This window comes from Vigna umbellata, chromosome 5 (assembly GCF_029865625.1).
Source record: "Vigna umbellata cultivar VRB3 chromosome 5, Vumbellata_1.0, whole genome shotgun sequence".
Lineage (NCBI taxonomy): Eukaryota > Viridiplantae > Streptophyta > Magnoliopsida > Fabales > Fabaceae > Vigna > Vigna umbellata.
The window spans coordinates 3,183,724-3,203,037 of NC_142169.1; the positions used below are offsets into that span (position 1 = coordinate 3,183,724).

A 19,314-nucleotide genomic window follows, 5' to 3' on the forward strand; every position below is an offset into this window, starting at 1 on the left:
TCCAAAAATACTTAGAGTATGACTATGTCAAAAAGTTTGAACTTAAAATATGCAAAAATGATTGATAAAATATTATAAGTACTAGATTTTGAACTCCAAATATATAGAGATGATTAATAAAAGATTGAGAATTGTAAGTTTCAAATTTTGAATAAAAATATACATATATGATTCATAAAATATTGATAGTTGTAAGTGTCAAATTTTGAATCCAAAATATATATAAAAATTATTTATGAAAGATTGATAATTATAAGTGTTTAATTTTGAACTCAAAATATTCATATATGATAGAAAAATTTATGTAATTTTGAAGTAAATTACTTTTGTGATCAACTTTTGTTTTGGCATGATTGGTATGTAACGATTCACGATTACAGTATAACCTAAAATTTTGAAAAGTTATTTTATTCAATATTAAATTTATTTGAATGATTTTGTTGTACGATGTTATCGTAATTTTAGAGTTAAGAGAATGACTCATCTTACTCTAACTTTTCGCATAGAGTATAACATTTGCTTTCGTTATATGAGAATCTCTAATTGATATGACTTAACTTATTTTGTAATGTATTTTAAATTAAGTCCTATCTTATAAGAAAACATTTTCCTAACACACGCACATGCATGCATGTCAAACTAAATTATGAGTTTGCATTTGTTTGACCAGGAAAAGTTATAAACTTGTGTTAAATTAGTTGGACAAAGTTATGACTTGTGTTTGTTGAGCTAAACAAAGTTAAGCTTGTACCTATTTATGAATTTGCATTTAATCATCCGACAAAGCTATGACAACATATGCTTTCGTTTTCGTTTGTTAGGATAAATAATGAATGTACTTGCATCTAAACAACCCAATGAAGAAAAGAAAATATTTTAAAGGGTGAATAAACTATGGCATTAAACTCTTCAAAATATAAAAATTCTTATAAAAATTAGGACTATCACGATAAAAACATATTTTATATTATGATAATCAAGATACAATTCATCTCAAGAAAAACTTCATTTTCATCCGAGACTAAAACATATTAAGGTTTAACATCATCAAATACAAAATGTATTTTAGAGATAAAATAATTCTCATTAAAAAAATTCATACAGATAAAAATGACTTAAAAATGATGACAAATATGTTACCTTTGAAAAATTTATCTTTAAGAATAAAATAAGTTTGGTTAATTACAATCCCAATTAATGGGTGAGGAGAAAATCTATCAAGTGTATTACCGATGGAGTACATTTTTTTGTCTTTTTATTTCCTTGAAAAATGATGCAAAAAATACCCTCTTTTGAAATGTAAGAAGGACCTATAACTCATTGCGAGATGATTTTGTTTTTACTTAAGTAAAGAAGTCCTTGAGAGAGAGGAAAATAAAACATAATAGTAACTAGTATATCAAGTATAAAAAAGTTCAAAAGAATTACCTTCAAGAAGAATTTTATACCAATTTTTCATGTATCTAGTTATCTATATTGTTTGGCTAGATACTTATTAATTTTTTCTAGTACTGTTATTTACTCTACTTATAAAAATAAAGCTATATATTAATACTATGAGACTAAAAAAGAAGTTGTGTTATACTAAATAATTATTATCAATGAAAGTTTTTATTGGATTACGTTACTTGGATTTTTATTAATATTAAAGTTTCTTTAGTTAAAAGTTTTGTTTTTCTTCATTTGGTGCATCTGGCATTTTTTGCTGATTGAGTTTAACTTAATTTTACATTATTGTTAACTTATGTAATAGTGATATTTAATTTTAAAGTTTTAGCCGATGAAGCATTCTCACGGAATATTGAATGCGATTAAGGGCGAGTTGAAGTTTTTTTTTTTTCTGGTAATAGCAGTGATGTTTTGTTTGGCAGAAAAATAAACGAGAAAGATAAAGCAGGATAAGTTAGACAAAACTAAAAACTAAAAAATAAATAGATAAAAGAAATAAAATTATATGATTGTTTAATTTGAAATGAAAAGAGGACAAATACTTTTTATGTAAAAATATGATTTAACCGTTTGTCTTATTTATTACTTCAATTATGCATAATGTTCGATTATAGTGTATTTGGAATAAAAAGAATTTGAAGTGAAGATCTTGCACTTTTAAGCTGAACATGTGATTGTACACATGAACACAATGAATTCCATAAAAGTTGGAAGAGAAAGTGCCAACTACAAGCTACATAGATCCATAATTGCAAAGGGATAACTACCCACTTGATAATGATGGTAATAAAATAATAGTAATAATAATTCCAGAATGTGACAAAAGCATTAATTAAAATTATGCATAATTAATTACATACACACTTTGGGTGTTTTCAAAAGTATTACAAAATTAAATTAAATTGTTGTTTTCTATAAATAGCAAAGAAGACTTTCAAATTGTTTAGGAGGGGTTAATGACTTTTAGACTTTAGCTTAGCGTGGTGGTTAGAGTTATATTTAATTGTGATAACCTTTTTTATTTGCCAATAAGGACTGAACAATAGACATGTTACCTCTAAAGAAGAGACTTGATAGATACAACAAATCGCATTCTTTCACAATTAACATCATGCTTTTAAGGAGAGGATTGAAATTTCTAGTTAAGATTTTAGTCTTTTTACATTCTTTTATATTTCTTTTTCTTATTCTCTTGGGCCATTATTTAATACACTTTTTTATTATTTGATACCAAAGCTGAAAAATATATTTCTCTTTTTATATCAAATTAAGATGGAACACTAAAAATAATAATTTACATAAACGGCGTGTGAGTATGTCTATACATATATATCAAAATTTAAAAAAGAATGTATTGTTAGAAAATGATTTTTTTTTTCTTTTTTGAATATAAGTGAATATACCATTCTCTTTATTTCTCCCCTTTCGACAATTTTTTTCTTTAAATATGCATAAACGAAATTAAAGAAAACCTATAAAATTATTATCTTTGTTTTTTTTTAATTATTTCTATAAAATCACTTTTAACTCTTTGATGTCTTGGTCTTCATATTACTCCAATTTCTAGTATGTCTAATGTATAGAATGTTTAAATCATTCTTGAATCATTCAGGTGATATATGTAAAAGGTACTCTAATACTCAATCGTGTTTTAATACAAATATTTAGTTGATTTGTGCTAAGTTGCTTTTAGACTGGTTAATTGCACTGGATATCCACTGATAAGTCATGTTCGATGTCAAAGATTGACATGACCAATCAACTTATAGGTTGGTTTACTACTCTTAGATGTTTGACCGATCGATTTGTACTATACATTGGCCCCCAAGTTTGAGCATCGTCATAGACTATATGCAAAGAGGTTTGTATTACAAAGTATTATTCGAAAGTTACTTGTTGTACTTGTTTGAATATACCGTTTATATTGTTGAGTCATGTTTAAAAAGTGACCCTTGCAGCTCAAAAACTCCAAAATGTTCCAAGTTATAATTTCAAAATCCCCCACAGATTTTCAGCTCTTCTCGTCACTTTAACTCACTTCAATGTCATCTGCAACTATATCTGCTCCCGTATAACAACACGAGTTATATGAACATTGCACAAACACACACAAAGCAAGATTGAGTTAACCAAAACAAAACACAAACACACTCGTATAGACCAAGAACTCCTCCAAAGCCATGAAATAACAACATTCATGAAACTCCAAAACATATCACCACCTAGTAATATCCAAACAATATGTCATTCTCCTGTAACCTAGTGTCACACCACTTGCTTACCAAAGTATTAGAAAGTGAGTTTTTAAGCCTAACTCAACCCCACAAAACCGGCTTGTAAGGTGAGGTTTGCACCTCACTTATATATTATAATTTGGCCTTATCTCTAGTCGATGTGGAACTTCCAACACACCCCCTTCACGCCGAGGTATAGACATCTCGTGCGTGATAGTAGAAATTGGGTGGTCCAATAGAAGAATAGAATGCCCACTTAGAACTCGCTAGGATAGGCACTAACCATGGCTCTGATACCATATTAGAAAGTGGGTTTAAAGCCTAACTCAACCCCACAAAACCGGCTTGTAGGGTGAGGTTTGCACCTCACTTATATATTATAATTTGGCCTTATCTCTAGTCGATGTGGAACTTCCAACACAAAGAGGGATGGTTTGAGTTGTCTCGCCCTCACAACACAAACTTGTTTCCCCTGCTTCCCAAAGAAGAATGATTTAAGTCATCTTGCCAACACAAGCGAAAAGGTACAACACTCGAACCTCTCCTTTTTCACTACCTCACTTAGGTAAAAAAGATCCATTTCCCTACCTTCCACAGGTGAAATGAATAAAACTCGGCTTTACAGGTTACATAAAGAAGACATAGCTACCAAACACGTCTTCCAGCTTCACACTAAACAAACAATCACCACACCACAAGAACAATTCAACCACGACCAAAAGCAACTCAATTATACTCAAATGCGATTCATCCATCAAATTTATGCACTTACAAAATAACCATGTGTCATTCTCAAGCCACATATACAACTTGCACAACATTCATGGTTTCCAACAACAAGTATGGTTTGACAAAACACATAAAAAATTTAATCAAAGACACTAACAAGTCTCGTTTAAAAAACGAAAAAATAACACATAAAATTTAATCAACAAAGCCACAACTCTTAATAGCCAATTTTTATAAAGACAAAACAAGAACTTATTTCATGAATCATATACCTAGCAACATGAAAACAACTTAATCAAAATTTTGAAACAACATGCACACTTAAAGCTTAAATAAATAAATAAATAAAAAACAGAACTGACAAATTATCTACATGTAACATAAATATTCTAGCAGCTTGCTTAACCATTTATCAACACCAGCAAGTCTATACTGCACCAAAAATTTCAGTAGCATTCATTCAATTTTGCATCACACCAAGTCATCCTTAACTGATAATTCACACATAAACACCATGTCACGCTATTTTCAAGCTTAATTAAAATTCTAAGACAACTTCAGTCTTTCATCACTGTATCTGTCTGCACAACGCACCAAGACTTATACCAACAACTTTTGCTCCATTATGCACTGCACCACTTCTAAACTTAAAGTCTGATTCATGCATACCCATAACCTTCTTTCATTTTTTATCCTTAACTAAAATTTTTCATACCAAGTCTTAAGTCAATCACTGCACTACATCAATCCATATGCTTAAAAAAATATCTTAAAAAAATGCACATTCAAGCCTTAACATAAAATAATTTCTTAACCAATAGAAAATATCGTTGCATCTAATCAGTTCTTTTTTAAACCAACAGTTTTCCCTAAACTAAACTAATCCATAGGTCAGCTTTACAAACCAATTTTCAGTGGCCTAGAGATTATTTTTAAGACAATATCGTCTATAGAATAAACCGTATAAGCAACTCAGGTTTTAAAGTTTAAAAATAAGCATTAAAGGAAATATTATTGTTTATGGAAAGCTATCTAAAATAAATAGCATCTAGAGAAGAAATTGTCTAATGAACTAAAATCAGAAACAATGTCTAAAAGAAAGTATCTCTCCTTTAAATCATCTAATAAACTATATGAGCAAAACAAGCTAGCGTCTCATACAAACGAAAGTCTATCTCTTACACTAAGACTAAAATAAGTTTCTATTCAATATAGTGTTATCTCAAACAAAGCTTTTTAAAGAATATATCGTCTGATGAATAATCGTTAAACGCCAGTCTTTGAATGCCTTTAATGTTCATACCATCTGATTATACATGTTGTATGTTTTACAAAGCAATGCATTTATGAATGACATGACAAATGATAAAATGTTTTGAACACACAATACATCCTAACATTTATCAACGTTCAAAACATTTAATGCATGAACAATAAAGTACTTTGATACTTGTATACTTTGTTTCTTGATATTTATGCAGATCACTAAAGTAAAAAGATATGATCAAAATACTACACCCAATAAAAAGGCATTGTGAGAGAAGAAGAACATTATAGGAATGCTTCCCTTGAAGCCTTCTGCTCTATCACCACATTTGTAAGATGTATTGGCCTCCACTAGGAGGTATCTATCCTTGATTTCTCTATTGTCCTTTCCTTGACAAAAATGGGTTCTAAGGTCCAAATACTTGCATGTATTTACACACTCCCTTGAAAATTCTACTATTTACTCGTTATACGGAATAATGAGGTCCCAAAGATTTCCATTTTAAGGAAGATCTTCAATAAAAAATGTTAATGGAGATACCCTGGTCAATGAGTATTATGTTAATGTCATAGTCTTCCAGCTCGATGGATATGACCATCGGATTGTCCTGATCAGGATCGAGTGCCAGAAAATCCTCATAAGAGAACATGATGGGTGACATGGTTTTTGGTATATTCTCCACCAGGTTCATTATTTGAGAGATCTTAGGTGTCTTTTGTGAGTAGAGGCTATGTTTCCCCCTTTGGCAAAGCCTCCTAATATTATATTAATGATACCCTTTTCAAAGGTTGATCTCTATTTCTATTTCTACTTCTACTCATTTCTCACCTTGGCTTGGCTCGCTCATCCCATTTATATCGACCCAAATCAATTCATTGGGAATCTCTATTGTTCTGGATGAACCTCTTCGAATGTCTTGCTTGGATTAACTTTTCAATTTTTTACTTAAGTGTGATGTAATCATTTATATTGTGGCCAAGGTTGTAGTGATATTGACAGTATTTGTTGGTGTCTTGCTTGATGGGGTTGATGTCTTTCTAGGATGCAACATCACGTCCGCACTTAATGCTTTGTCCATGATTTTGGATCAAGGGGTGTATTTATTAAAATGTGCCCTCCTAGTAGATTCTCTCGTGTGCTTCACGCATTGTTTTCTTCTGAACAATTTCTTCTCTTGGGCTTTCTTATCTCCAACCTCTTCCACTTGGACCTTTTTGTGGAAGTCTCTTAACTCGTCCAACTATATAAATCACCTTTCTTTGCCTTAACTTATTTAGGTCGATGGAAGGTTTCATGCACAAACTGTTAGCGAAAGGTCTAGGTCTTAGGATAGTGACCATATGGTGCATGGCCACCTTAGGACTTAGGTTCCTTATTTGAAAATCTATTTTTGTGAATTTGTCCATAAACACACAAATTGACTTTTGTTTAACGTTCACGAGTGTTATGCATATCAGGTGGTGCAGTTGGCTAGTGAAAAATTAGACACCAAACTTCATCTAGATCATGGCAAAATAATCTATAGAGTTAGAGGACAAAAGTTTGAACCACTCGAGTGTTTATCCCTTTAGTGAGGTTTTTTTCCCTTGCACCATACAACATCATTGGTTGTGAACAATGCCATCTGTGTCATAAAGAAGATGATGTGCTTGGGGTCAGTAGACCCATTATACTTATTAAATAATGGCCTTTTCCAATTGTCTAATAGTGGGGTCTTATTAATTCCATTGGTGAAGGAATGCATCCTAGACGTGTCTACCATGATAATAAAAGACAAAGCATTGTACTTACTAGCTCCAACACTATTCTCTTGGATCAATTAGTCTTGGTCAATTCTCGGTGGTTTTACTAGTCCCACCTAGGTCGGAGTGAAGGGTACAAGCTCCCTCATTCCTATATTCTACTTCATAAGCGCATTATTAGAGTGTAGAGATTTCAACTCTTCCTCATGCTTATTTTTCATTGTATCTATTTCCCTCCTTATTTCTCGCATCATATCTGCATGTTGTTCTTCTAATGCATCTTCCATTATTATGTTGCTCATCATATGTCATGTTGTCACCATAGGAATAAAAGAGAGATCGCTCAGCCACATGGTCGCCGAAAAAATGTTTCTACAGGATCGTTTGTTCTTCTAATGCATCTTCCTTGATGTGTTAATCTTCAGGTCACGCCAATCTCCTATTTGTCCAATGTAAAAAATCTTTCAATCATCCTTGAACCTTAAGTGGTATCTACAGAAACCACTTTGATGCTTAAGTCGATGGGTGTCTGAGTGCAAGTGTATTAAATATAGTATTCAATATAATCAACTACCTTACCTGAACTTTCTATTCATACTATTTGTAATGTGTTTTTACTTACCACTAGCTTAATTATAACCTAATAGTGTCTTAATACAATTATTTAACTGATTTGCGTTAAGCTACTTTTAAAATAATTAATTATGCTAAATGTCTACTGATCAATCACGTTTGATATTAATGATCGACATAACTTATTGACTTATGAGTCAGTTTATGACTCTTAGAAAGTTTGACATATTGATCAATACTATAAAATAATTTTTTTTATTGTTGTAATTGAATATTGCCTATTTATTTATTGAATTTATAAAACTTGATAATTTTGAAATTAACTATAAGAAACTCACTCAAACATACATCATGTATCCATTTAATAGAGAGAAAAGAAAAGGAGTAGAAGAGACTTAAAAACAAATAATACGATATATGAATGAAAAGTTATTAGATTATTTTAACAGAAAAAGTTAGTAAAAGAAATATAAAAGATAATTTAAATAATACCTTAGAAAATGAGATAAAAGTGATATTTTATTTATTATGATTATAAAATAAACTATAATATATATATATATATATATATATATATATTTATATTGATCCATATTTTTTCTAAGTGAAAAAAGTCTTCTTCCTCTCTTATTCTCTTTTATTTCCCCACTTTCTTAATTTTAGTCTTCTTGATCGATTCTATCAATCATGATAAAAGGATTCTTGATAAATGAATGCCTTAGTGCATATGTGTGAAAAAATAAGTAAAAATAAAGAAGAAGAATTAGGAAATAAAAGGTCACATTTATAAAATTATTTACACTATAAGAAAAAATGAAAATAAAAAATGATTTATTTGTTTGGTTAGACAGAAGAAAAGAAAAAGTAATATATGTCATAGAAAAGTTCTTTAAAAAAAAGATGAAATTAAGATAGTTTAAACTTTTGTGGCTCCCATCTATTTGTGAAGATTGTCTATAATTATTGTTTGTTTACTGAAAATAAGTCATTAACCACACATGCACAGTTGTGAAGCACTAGTTTGGAAGGACTTGCTCACGTGGGTTACTCAACTTTTTATAATTGAGATCTAGCAATCACACACTTATATAACCAAGCAAAAGCCAAAGGTGGTCTCATCGTAATACAACAAAACTTATAAAACAACTACCTTCAAGTAACTTAATTTCATACTTAATTACTCATTTATCTTTGTAATTTTACATCATTTATCTTTTCATTTGTATAGTTAGAAATTATCTATCTTAGTCTTATATTATTTGTTACAAGCTTAATTAAGTTGTATTACATCATAAATTTAGGTTTTTTTATTACTTTTATATATATATATATTGAATACCCAAATTATATATTTTTTTAATTGAGTTTTTGATATTTATTTATTTTATTAATTTTTCTTATTAAATTAGTTACTTGTCTCCACTATTAAGAAATGTAAAATCTTATAGTAAAAAATGATATAGTGATTAGTGTAAAATAAGTGACTTTTATTTGTTTTAATCAAAATGTATCGGATAACAAATTACTATCTTTGCTACCTAAAATATTTTGGTTATTGTAAGTGAAATACGAACATCATTAACCTCATTATTCAACATATTTTAATGAAATCAATAAAATTCACTTGTGACGTTTTATGTTAATGATATAACATTAATCTATATTACTAATAAAACTTCATATTATTTTAACACGTGAAAATAAATAAATAAAATAACTTGGTTAAAAAAAGTTACATAAAAAAATATTCAATTGAAAAATATAAAAATTGTAAGTAGTCCATAATTTTTTTTGAAAAAAAACACTTAATTGAAAGTAACAAAATTTATAAGAGACGTGAAGCTTAATTAACATTTAATAAATATTAAAAATAAGATAAATGAAAAAATATATGTTCTATAAATTGTTCTATCTGATATCTCTATTACACATTTGATTATCTAGTTATTTTAAAATTTAATCATTTTTAATTCACCGTTGATATTTTATTCAATTGTGAACATTAAAAAATCACTAATTGTTAACACAATATTATAATAATGTGTATTAACATTAATTGTTAGACTTATTGGTAATATTTAACGGATAATTCACATTATTATCATTTACAGAAATGTAATATTTTAATAAAACAATTAAATAACATTATTAACCATGATCTAAAATTTCTTAATTTGAAACAAAAATAAAAAAAAAATCTGAATTTACAGTTAAAATTTTATGGCAACTAAAATTGCACATTATAAAGAAAAAAAATAGTGAATTTGAGCCTAATATATTTAATATTTATTGTAAGAACCTAATAAAGTATTATAATAGATAGGTGTATTAAAATAATGAGACGAACAATTTTATTTTAAAATAATCTTATAATATAAATAGAAATTTCTAAAGTTTGGTTCATTATCTACATATATTCTATCTCTCTGAAACATTGTTTCCTTTTTCATTTCCTTTCTCTCATATTTCTCTAGATTTTCTCACGTTTGGGTTATCTGTTCGACGATCAGGGAGTGCCTCAATGATCCTGGTGTCGAGGGCTACAATTCATACCGATCAATTTTCTGTTTTGAACTGGTAAGTTGTTTCCCTCTTTTTTCGTACGTTCTTGAACCATGATCATGCGACCAATCTCTGTTTGCATGTATCTAGTAGCTTTTCTCTTTAATTCCTAACTCAATTTAGGTTCTAAGAGTCGTTTCCTATCACCGATTGGTGAGTTGTAGGTTTTTGTAGAGTTTCCTTGTGACGCAAGCTTCAATTGGGGTTCTTTGAGCTATGCTAGTTGATTGAGGTAAGGGAAGTTATATTATTGTTTTAATTAGTTGGTTGACATGTAAGTGTGATGAATTCTATGTTTATTGAAAATGTTTGAACTAAATTTGAGTTTTGTGAATGACTTATATTATGGGCAATGTGACTGTTTAATTTCAATTGATGAATTGTAATGATGGACTGGTTTTGGATGATAATTAACGTGTTATGAGATGTATGGAAAGTTAGAAATAGATTAAAAGGTTGACAGGTTGTCAAGAAAGTCTAAAATGTCAAGTTGGAGCAGCTTTAGTAAGTTAAAATGATAGGTTGACAAGTTGTCAAGAAAGTCTAAAAAGTCTAAAATGACAGGTTGACAGGTTGTCAAGAAAGTCTAAAATGTCAAGAAAGTCTAAAGTGGGGTAGCGAAAATGAGAATTATAGGTTAGATGCTCAATTGGTCTGTTGGAGCAACTTTAGTAAGTTAAATGTGACTTGCTTGAGCCCTTAAATTGGTCAAAAATGTGTCAAAAGTGGTAGATTGGAATTTGGGTCTATAAGTTGCGATTTTAGAATTTTTGAAGTAGGAATTGGTCCATAAATGTGACACCCGGGCATTGACGAGGACAGAGAGTGATCGTCGGTGCAAGAGGCACGAAGTGCAAGAGGCACAAACAAAGAGCGGCTCCTGGCAGGCTTCCGGTGGAAGGGACACATGAATGAATCAAACATACACCAGAATGAGAGGGATCTAGAGACTGTATAGGTATGGGACTATATAGTTGAAGGTTAGCTTAAAGGGATTGATTTGGCTACTCATATCACCAAAATGCATTTGTTTTTCGGTAGCCTAACCCATAAGAACTTCATGGTTAAGCGTGCGTTACAAGTGGTATCAGAGCCTAGCCTCTCCCAGTACGTAAACACTTTGGATTGATGGTAAGAAGGTTTTGATGATCGGCATAGCGAATCAATGCGCTGAGCGCCTGGAGGTGGTCTGGGGTCACTACTAAATTAATTCGAATAGCGAAAGGTGTAGCGAGTGTTTGGGGGGTCTGGGCCACTGTCTAGATTTTCGCATAGCGATTTGGGCGTCAAGCGAGGGGGTTGAGGTCTAGTGTCACTGGAAGTTTATTCGCACAGCGAGTTTGGGTCCACTCTTTTCTTCTTTGTGTAAATTTAATCTAAATGAAGTGTTGAGTATATTATGAAGTATGTTTGAGTGTGTTTTACAATATATGATTGATTACTATCATGAGTATGTTTTCAAGAGAAGTTGTGTGAACTTTTAAGTGATGGATGTAAGTTTCAATGTAGAATCTCTTGGTGAGATTCAAGTTTGTTTAGAATGAACGCAGGAGCTCGGTCTTGGGGGTTATCCTGAAACTCCAATGGTCTTTCATTCTCAAGTAGAGAGGATTGAACCATGTCGTGAGGAGTAGCAAGAGGTCTTAGTCTTGGGGGCTTCTAGTATGCCTCAAGGCGTGGTACAGACTAACCTCGTGAGTGTGGTAGGGTGAAACTCATTGGCAATGGCTTTGCAAAGCAGTAGAGGCCACCGCGAGTGCACAACCCGCCATAGCTCGGCAATCATTCTAAGTCCGGACGGTCAAGTCTAAGTTTTAACATGTTAGGATGTTTGAACTGGTTTATCTTGCTTGTTAAATCTTGAGTATGTTATATGTTGTGCAGTTGTATGAATTCTTTTATATCTAGCTTACTCTTCTACTTGTGATTGTGTTTTGTATGTTTGGTGTTCTTCCTTTGCAATGATCATCCTGTGGGTGTAAGTAGAGGGAGATGATGTGTCTCTGGAGCAGACTCTAGAGGGTGAGGATGCAACCGCTTAGTGTAATTAGAATGTTTATTCTAGTGTATAGTTTTGATAACTTCTTGTATATATAAAGTTTTAAATTTTATGGTTATTTTGGATGACTGCAAAGTTAATACTTTATTTACTAGTCTACAATTGTTCTATCATATTATTTTGTGACTATTATAATATGGTTGTTGGCTATATTTTGGGATGTTATATTTATAGTTATTTTTGTTCAGCTTGTTTTATTATTTGGACGTCAGTTTTTTTTTTTTTTTCATTCCAAGAATCTCAAAATGATCTATGAATTTTGTCATAGGGATAATATATTGGGACCTAAAGGTATATAACATTCTTCTTTTCCTCCTAGTGCAATTTTAACGTGTTCAAAAACATTATATTGTTTAGTTTTTCTGGTCTGGACCCATAAAAACATAATTAAACATATGTATAAAAATAAAAGTATGGACTGAAAAAGATAACATTGTACAGCTAAGTATCTAAAAGAAATTAAACATTTTAATATATATATATATATATATATATATATATATATATATATATATGATTAATATTAATTTAAATAATATTTAGTAACACAGAATAACAAATAGAGAAAATCTTTATATATACATATACAGAGAAGATTATCTTTTCTTATGTCTTTTTTTTTTCATTTTTACCTTTGAAATTATCATTTTATTTAAATTTAATTATTTATTTAAATTGAATAAATAAAAATCATCTATAAAATAAATAAAAATTATATATATATATATATATATATATATATATATATATATATATTTCCCTGCGTATCAGAATGGAGCCTTCCCACACGTGGACAGTGCAAGCTTCATCATTGTTTCTTGATTTGAAGACTATTTCGTTTCTCATAAATAATATTTTGAATTTCGAAATTATAAATAGGTAAATATTATTTAAAAATATATTCACGCAAAAAAAAAAAAGACAAATTTATCTATCGAAATTAATTATTACTAAGCTTAATAACATTTCACACGGAAAAATAACCCACAAAAGTGGAAGCTTTTTTGTTACTATTCCTCTTAGTCTTTAGGCGTAAAGTGTTATGGTGCTATGATCAGACTTCGATTCTTTCTTCGAAAGATGATGGCCAAAATCAGAATTTTGTGGGGGCAATTGCTTGGAATAAAAGACTTGAAATTTAAGCAATTATAAATGAAATGGATTTTCTTTTTCTGTGGTTATATTATAGTTATTAAAATGGAGTGGTCCATTAATTCAAGATTCCCCATTTGAATAAAATTAAAGCAAATATACTTTTCATCTCTTTAAAACTTTTAGGGTGTGTTCATTTGGAGGTATTTGAGGGAGATGATTTGGGGGAGATGATTTGAATGGATTTGAGTGGATTTGAGGGTAATTTTTTTGTTGCTTTTTGAGTGGATTTGTGGTTAATTGAGAGTGGATTTGAAAGTAAAGTTTGTGAGAATTAGTGTATGATTTGATTGATGTGATAGATTTTAAAAATTTGTTTAATTGATAGAAAATAAAGATTACGAAATTGCCCCTACTTATAAAAGTATTATAAAATGTTATTTTGTAATGTTGTATTTAATTGTAAAAATGTTTATAAAGAGAAAAAAATTATGAAAAATTGTTAAAATTAATGTTTAAAAATTATGAAAAATAAATTGTAGTAAAATGAAAATATTTTAAATTGTAGAATTAAATTGTAATATAATTTAGTACGAAGTGATATCAATTTATTTGTCACACATGTGAGAAATATTAACATTAATCAAACAACCATAATTAAGTACCAAGTTATAATATCACACGACATAATGGGAAATATAATGAACTTAATCATCTAAATGGTGAAGAATCGAGTTCACATTTTGATTGAGGTGAGCAAATTGGCGGTTCATGTCTAGGGAAAGGTTTGCCAAGTTATCTTCAATACGTTGAACTCGTACCTGCATTTGTTCCATACCCTGCATTCTGTTTCTCAAGTCTTGTACTCCTTCCCACATTTGAGTGATCATGTTAGCATTTGATAGAGGTGGAGGAGGCTGAATAGGGTTTTGATGAGGGTGTGGTTGGTCTTCTTCTTCATCATCATCCAGATCGTGTTGCCAAACACCGTTGACACATACAATTTTCATCCTCTTCAAAGAATTCATAGAAAAGTGATGTCGGGACCCAATTTGAGTGCTGACATCGGCTGAGACGTCAACTCCACAATATTGCATGATCTGTGTGATAAGGACACCGTATGGGAGGGGCGTGTCACTGGCCTTGCATTTAAGCATATGCTGCATGATGTGATGAGGCCAATTGATTGCTATATTATTTTTAAGCACCCATATCATAAAAATATCTTCGTGCAATAACCTAGCAAAATTCCCTGGTCGTGGAGTCAACATATGCACAATAATGTAATGGAGAAGCCTATCATTGATATTCAAACAACCAACCGTTAAAACACCTTGACCACCCTGCAAATCTGGTATAATCATAGTAGCCAATGCCATGTTGCGGTCATATGGAAATTCGTCTGGGATATTTGAATAACACAATTTCTGACCGTCGTACTTCAAGTTAGCTACATTCAACCAATCAGCAGGTTTGAATCTAATTTTTATCTTGTTGACCTCACTGAGCAAATATCCATTTCCAGATATCTTTAGGTTTGAATAAAATACTTTGATTAAATCCGGATAGTAGGGTCCCTGTAATGTCAAAAATTGGCTCAACCGTTGAAATAGAAGTAGCTGTTGGAAAAATAACCCTGAACTGGTGAATGAATCAAAATTCATTATCTTGGGAGGAACTACACTCCTTGTATAGAAATCAGCTGCATAGTTTTCCATTTGATGACTGTGAGTGAAAAAACGCCGCTGATCTAATTGTTCCTCTACAGATGGTCTTACATGGGGTGCATCTTCTGCCTCAGTGACAGTTTCTTTTCCCTTACGGCTTCTCCTTGACCTTTTTGTTGATGATGAGGCCATCTAACAATTTCTTCAACAAATCATTTTATTAAAACAACAACAAAGGATAACATAAGATATTACTTATATTTGATATGTACAACAAATAAGAACACATAAGAACAAATCATTACATCGGAAACATAATAAAACTAAATAATTACATGCAGTCCAGAAATATAATAATTCATGATTACATCACTAATACAGAATTTCATATAATACTAATACAAGTAAGTCAGGTATGGAAATTCCTAACAGTCACCGCCCGATATCATTTTACATAATTTGTTCCACCACTTATGTGGTGGTAGTCCCATCAACCTCTTCGTACATGTGGGGTTTCGACATAAGAAATCATAACATTGCTCCAGCAAATTTTCATCACTAATGTTCATGGCACTCAACATTTCATAAATGTCCACCTCAATATATGTGTAATTGGGGTTGCGACGAAGGATCTCGGTTTGGGAACGTAGTATTTGATTTTTGTCCTCCATCACAGATACTTGACGCACGACTGCATCGGAAATTACACCAAAATGTACATTTGATAAGCTTAAGACATTTGCGAAACCATCCAGACTAGTCGTCAACTTATTAAATTGAGAATCAATAGAATCGACCATAAGTGCCTTCCTTTTGGAGCCTCGTGAGGATGAAGTCCCACCAGATGGGACGGAAGGCACAGATTGAGTCTGTCCCGGACTATATTCATCGACAGATGGAGGAGGTGATGGTGGAGTTGGGTCTCTATACCCTGTCCACTGAGACTGTTCTGGAATGTACTCAATATTTTGATTCAAATCAACACTGACATGAGGACCAACCCGCTGTCTTCGAGCTTGACAAGCAGTCCGAACACCACTCCCAGTAGCTCGATCAGCTGCCCATAACTCGACCATTAAATCGTAGTGTTTTATACTATTAACTCTCCACTTTGCCGCAGTTGGCCGCGACTGCAACAACAAACAAAATTAACACAGTGCTTCATATTATGTATAATAAGGATCCACAAAAAGTAAGTATTTTTTTAAATACCTGAATCAGGTCAAGCCAGACTTCGTCCTCAGCATGAAATGTCATAGTTACTGGATTCCACGCAAATCCACTCAATCCAGAAAACAAGTCATGTACCTCACGCCATTTATCTTTCAAGACTTTCTGACGATTTTTAACATTATTTTTTGTAACTGCGACATACCCAACGCTATGAAGATGATCAACTATGTTACTATATGCTTGGGTTGTCCAGCTTCCGTCAATCCTATTACCGATTCGTGATTCCTCAATCATACAGTGTAGTAGACGTGCGTCCATGTCCTCTGTCCACTTCATGAACTCTCTAGTAGGACCAGATGACGGAATGACGGCTACCTTACCTCTATTCATTTTATACCTAATGAGTCAAGAAATATGTAACAAGTTAACATTAAACATCCTTAATATTATGTTGTTCTCATACACATCACAAAAAAAAAATGAAAATACAATAGAATAAAATACAATAACTACGATGCTTGGTAATCTCGCCACATATGATCGGCTATACAATCCCTAATACTACTACCAATCCTATGGTCCTCTTCTCTAACTTGAGATGATGAAACATCATGTTCTTCCCTTTCATTCAACTCGTTATCAACTTCTTCAAGTAATGAGTCATCGTTATCCACGCCACGAAGGAAGTTGTGTAAGATACAACATGCTAGTATGATGTTTGTCATTGTATCCAATCCATAGTGTGGTTCAGTGCCACTTGCAATGATAGGGAATCGTTTTTTCAATACACCAAAGGTTCTTTCAATAACATTTCTCAACGATGAATGACGATGATTAAACAGCTCACGTGCATTTTGTGGTCCTCTGCGTGTATATTCTTTAAGGTGATATCTGACGCCTCTATATGGAGTCAAAACTGTGCTTTTCAACATGAATCCTACATCACCGAGGTAGTATTTTCCTACAAATTTGCGCATATAAATGTAATTAGTCAATACACAATTAAATCTTCAACATCTCAATGTAGACACTAACCTTGGGGAATAACCAACAGATCATCACGATCTAGAGCATTTTTTAAAATTCTAGAATCAGATGCAGTTCCTTCCCACCCAGCAAGAATGTAAGTGAATTTCATGTCAAAATCACACGCCGCAAGCACATTTTGTGTTGGCCAGTCTTTTCTTCCTCGAAATCTTTGAGCATTACTTCTTGGGACCTTTACACGAACATGAGTTCCGTCTATGGCCCCTAAACAATCCTAAACATACAAATAACTAATCATCATAAAACTGAATAATTGTTAGCATCCTTTGATCACAAAACATCTACACATATGATGAAGTGAGTACCTTAAAGTACGGGTAGAAGCGATTGTTGTTCAACACATATGGATGAACCTCATTTCCTGAGGGTTGAATTAGAAATTCAGATTCCAAAGTTAAGATAGCATCCAACACATTGTGAAAGTGTTTGCTAACCGTGGAACCGGATCGATGAAAGAAAAATGCGACACTGCGATTCTTAACATTATGGCCAATTATATGAAGAAATTGAGCTACTTGTTGCTCCATAGTAGACCGAATCGCATCCTTAACTAACCCAGTTGATCTTAGTTTCTCACAAAGTGTAAGAAATGCCTCTGGATCCATTCTAATAATGTTGCGACACCGATTAGTATGCACAAGATATGACATTAATTGCTCCCTGCGACGGTCTCTGTCCGGTAGGTAATTGCTTACACTACTCGAATCAGTCGAGTACATATGCAAGATACTCAACGCGTGTGCAACAATGCATAACATTGTTAGTGCAGCCAATGAAGTGGTTATTTGTAATTGTTGACGTATCATTGCGATAATATTGAAGTTTACACCAACCACATCATCATCAATATCTTCACCGTCCAAATATGATAAATCTAATTCTCCTTCCATCTATATTTACTTAACCAAAAATATAACATTTAACAACCATATAAAGACAACTAAAATTAACAATCAAATTCATTTCATATATTTATATTTTATTAACAAAATCAACATTCATACGAGCAATAAAAAAAATTAGATTCATATATATATATATATATATATATATATATATATATATATTTATATATAATTATATATATTGAGTAAAGTATTATCAATGTTCATGCACATAAATTTAATACAATAATATAAAACATACCTATTTCACTGTCAAACTTATCAAGATTTCTTCAACAGATTTCAACGAAGATAGAAAGAATGCTACCACCTAGTAAGATATAAGATCGATATTTTTTTTCTAGAGATTCAAATATAACATTAGCAATTCCACACGAAACCTGTTCAGAAAATACATGAATATGGTTATATTATATACTGCTTTAAAAAAATGAAAAAAATAAAACTTGGTTAAATATGTACCTTTTCTCAGCATGCGTCTTCAATGAACTTCAAATAATGCCTCACCACAACCATTTATGAATGTGAACACAAGGTAATGCAACATCGTTGCTCGCATATAGCCACCAACCTTTTTCCAACCTCAAAACATGCTCTACTCATGGTATAAGACAAAGTTCAGTATCTGTGTTTCAATCGTCTTCTGTAACCAACAAATCAAATTCCAAATTCCAAGCAGAACGTTGTCTTTAACAATATTTTTCAAAAACGAAATGGACACAACACATGTGTCTAACCTGGTCAGAGTAGTTATCCCTCATATGAAGTTATTAGCTTCCCAACTGCACGTTAATGTTTCCAAAAACCTGCAACAC

General features: G+C 31.6%; 2 protein-coding genes across 2 annotated transcripts; both read right to left on the reverse strand.

Moving 5' to 3' along the window:
* Positions 1-14,414: 14,414 nt before the first annotated feature.
* Positions 14,415-15,566, reverse strand: LOC148197530 (uncharacterized). Its single transcript, XM_088115971.1, has one exon. The coding sequence runs from the start codon at positions 15,564-15,566 to the stop codon at positions 14,415-14,417; it is 1,152 nt and encodes a 383-aa protein (XP_087972097.1).
* A 233-nt stretch (positions 15,567-15,799) lies between these two features.
* LOC148197531 (uncharacterized) lies at positions 15,800-18,484 on the reverse strand. Its single transcript, XM_088114961.1, has 5 exons — positions 17,900-18,484; positions 17,583-17,808; positions 17,061-17,508; positions 16,587-16,944; positions 15,800-16,504 (listed from the first exon to the last, which is right to left on the reverse strand). Exons 1-5 carry the CDS (start codon positions 18,482-18,484, stop codon positions 15,800-15,802), a joined length of 2,322 nt encoding a protein of 773 aa, XP_087971087.1.
* Between the last annotated feature and the right edge of the window lie 830 nt (positions 18,485-19,314).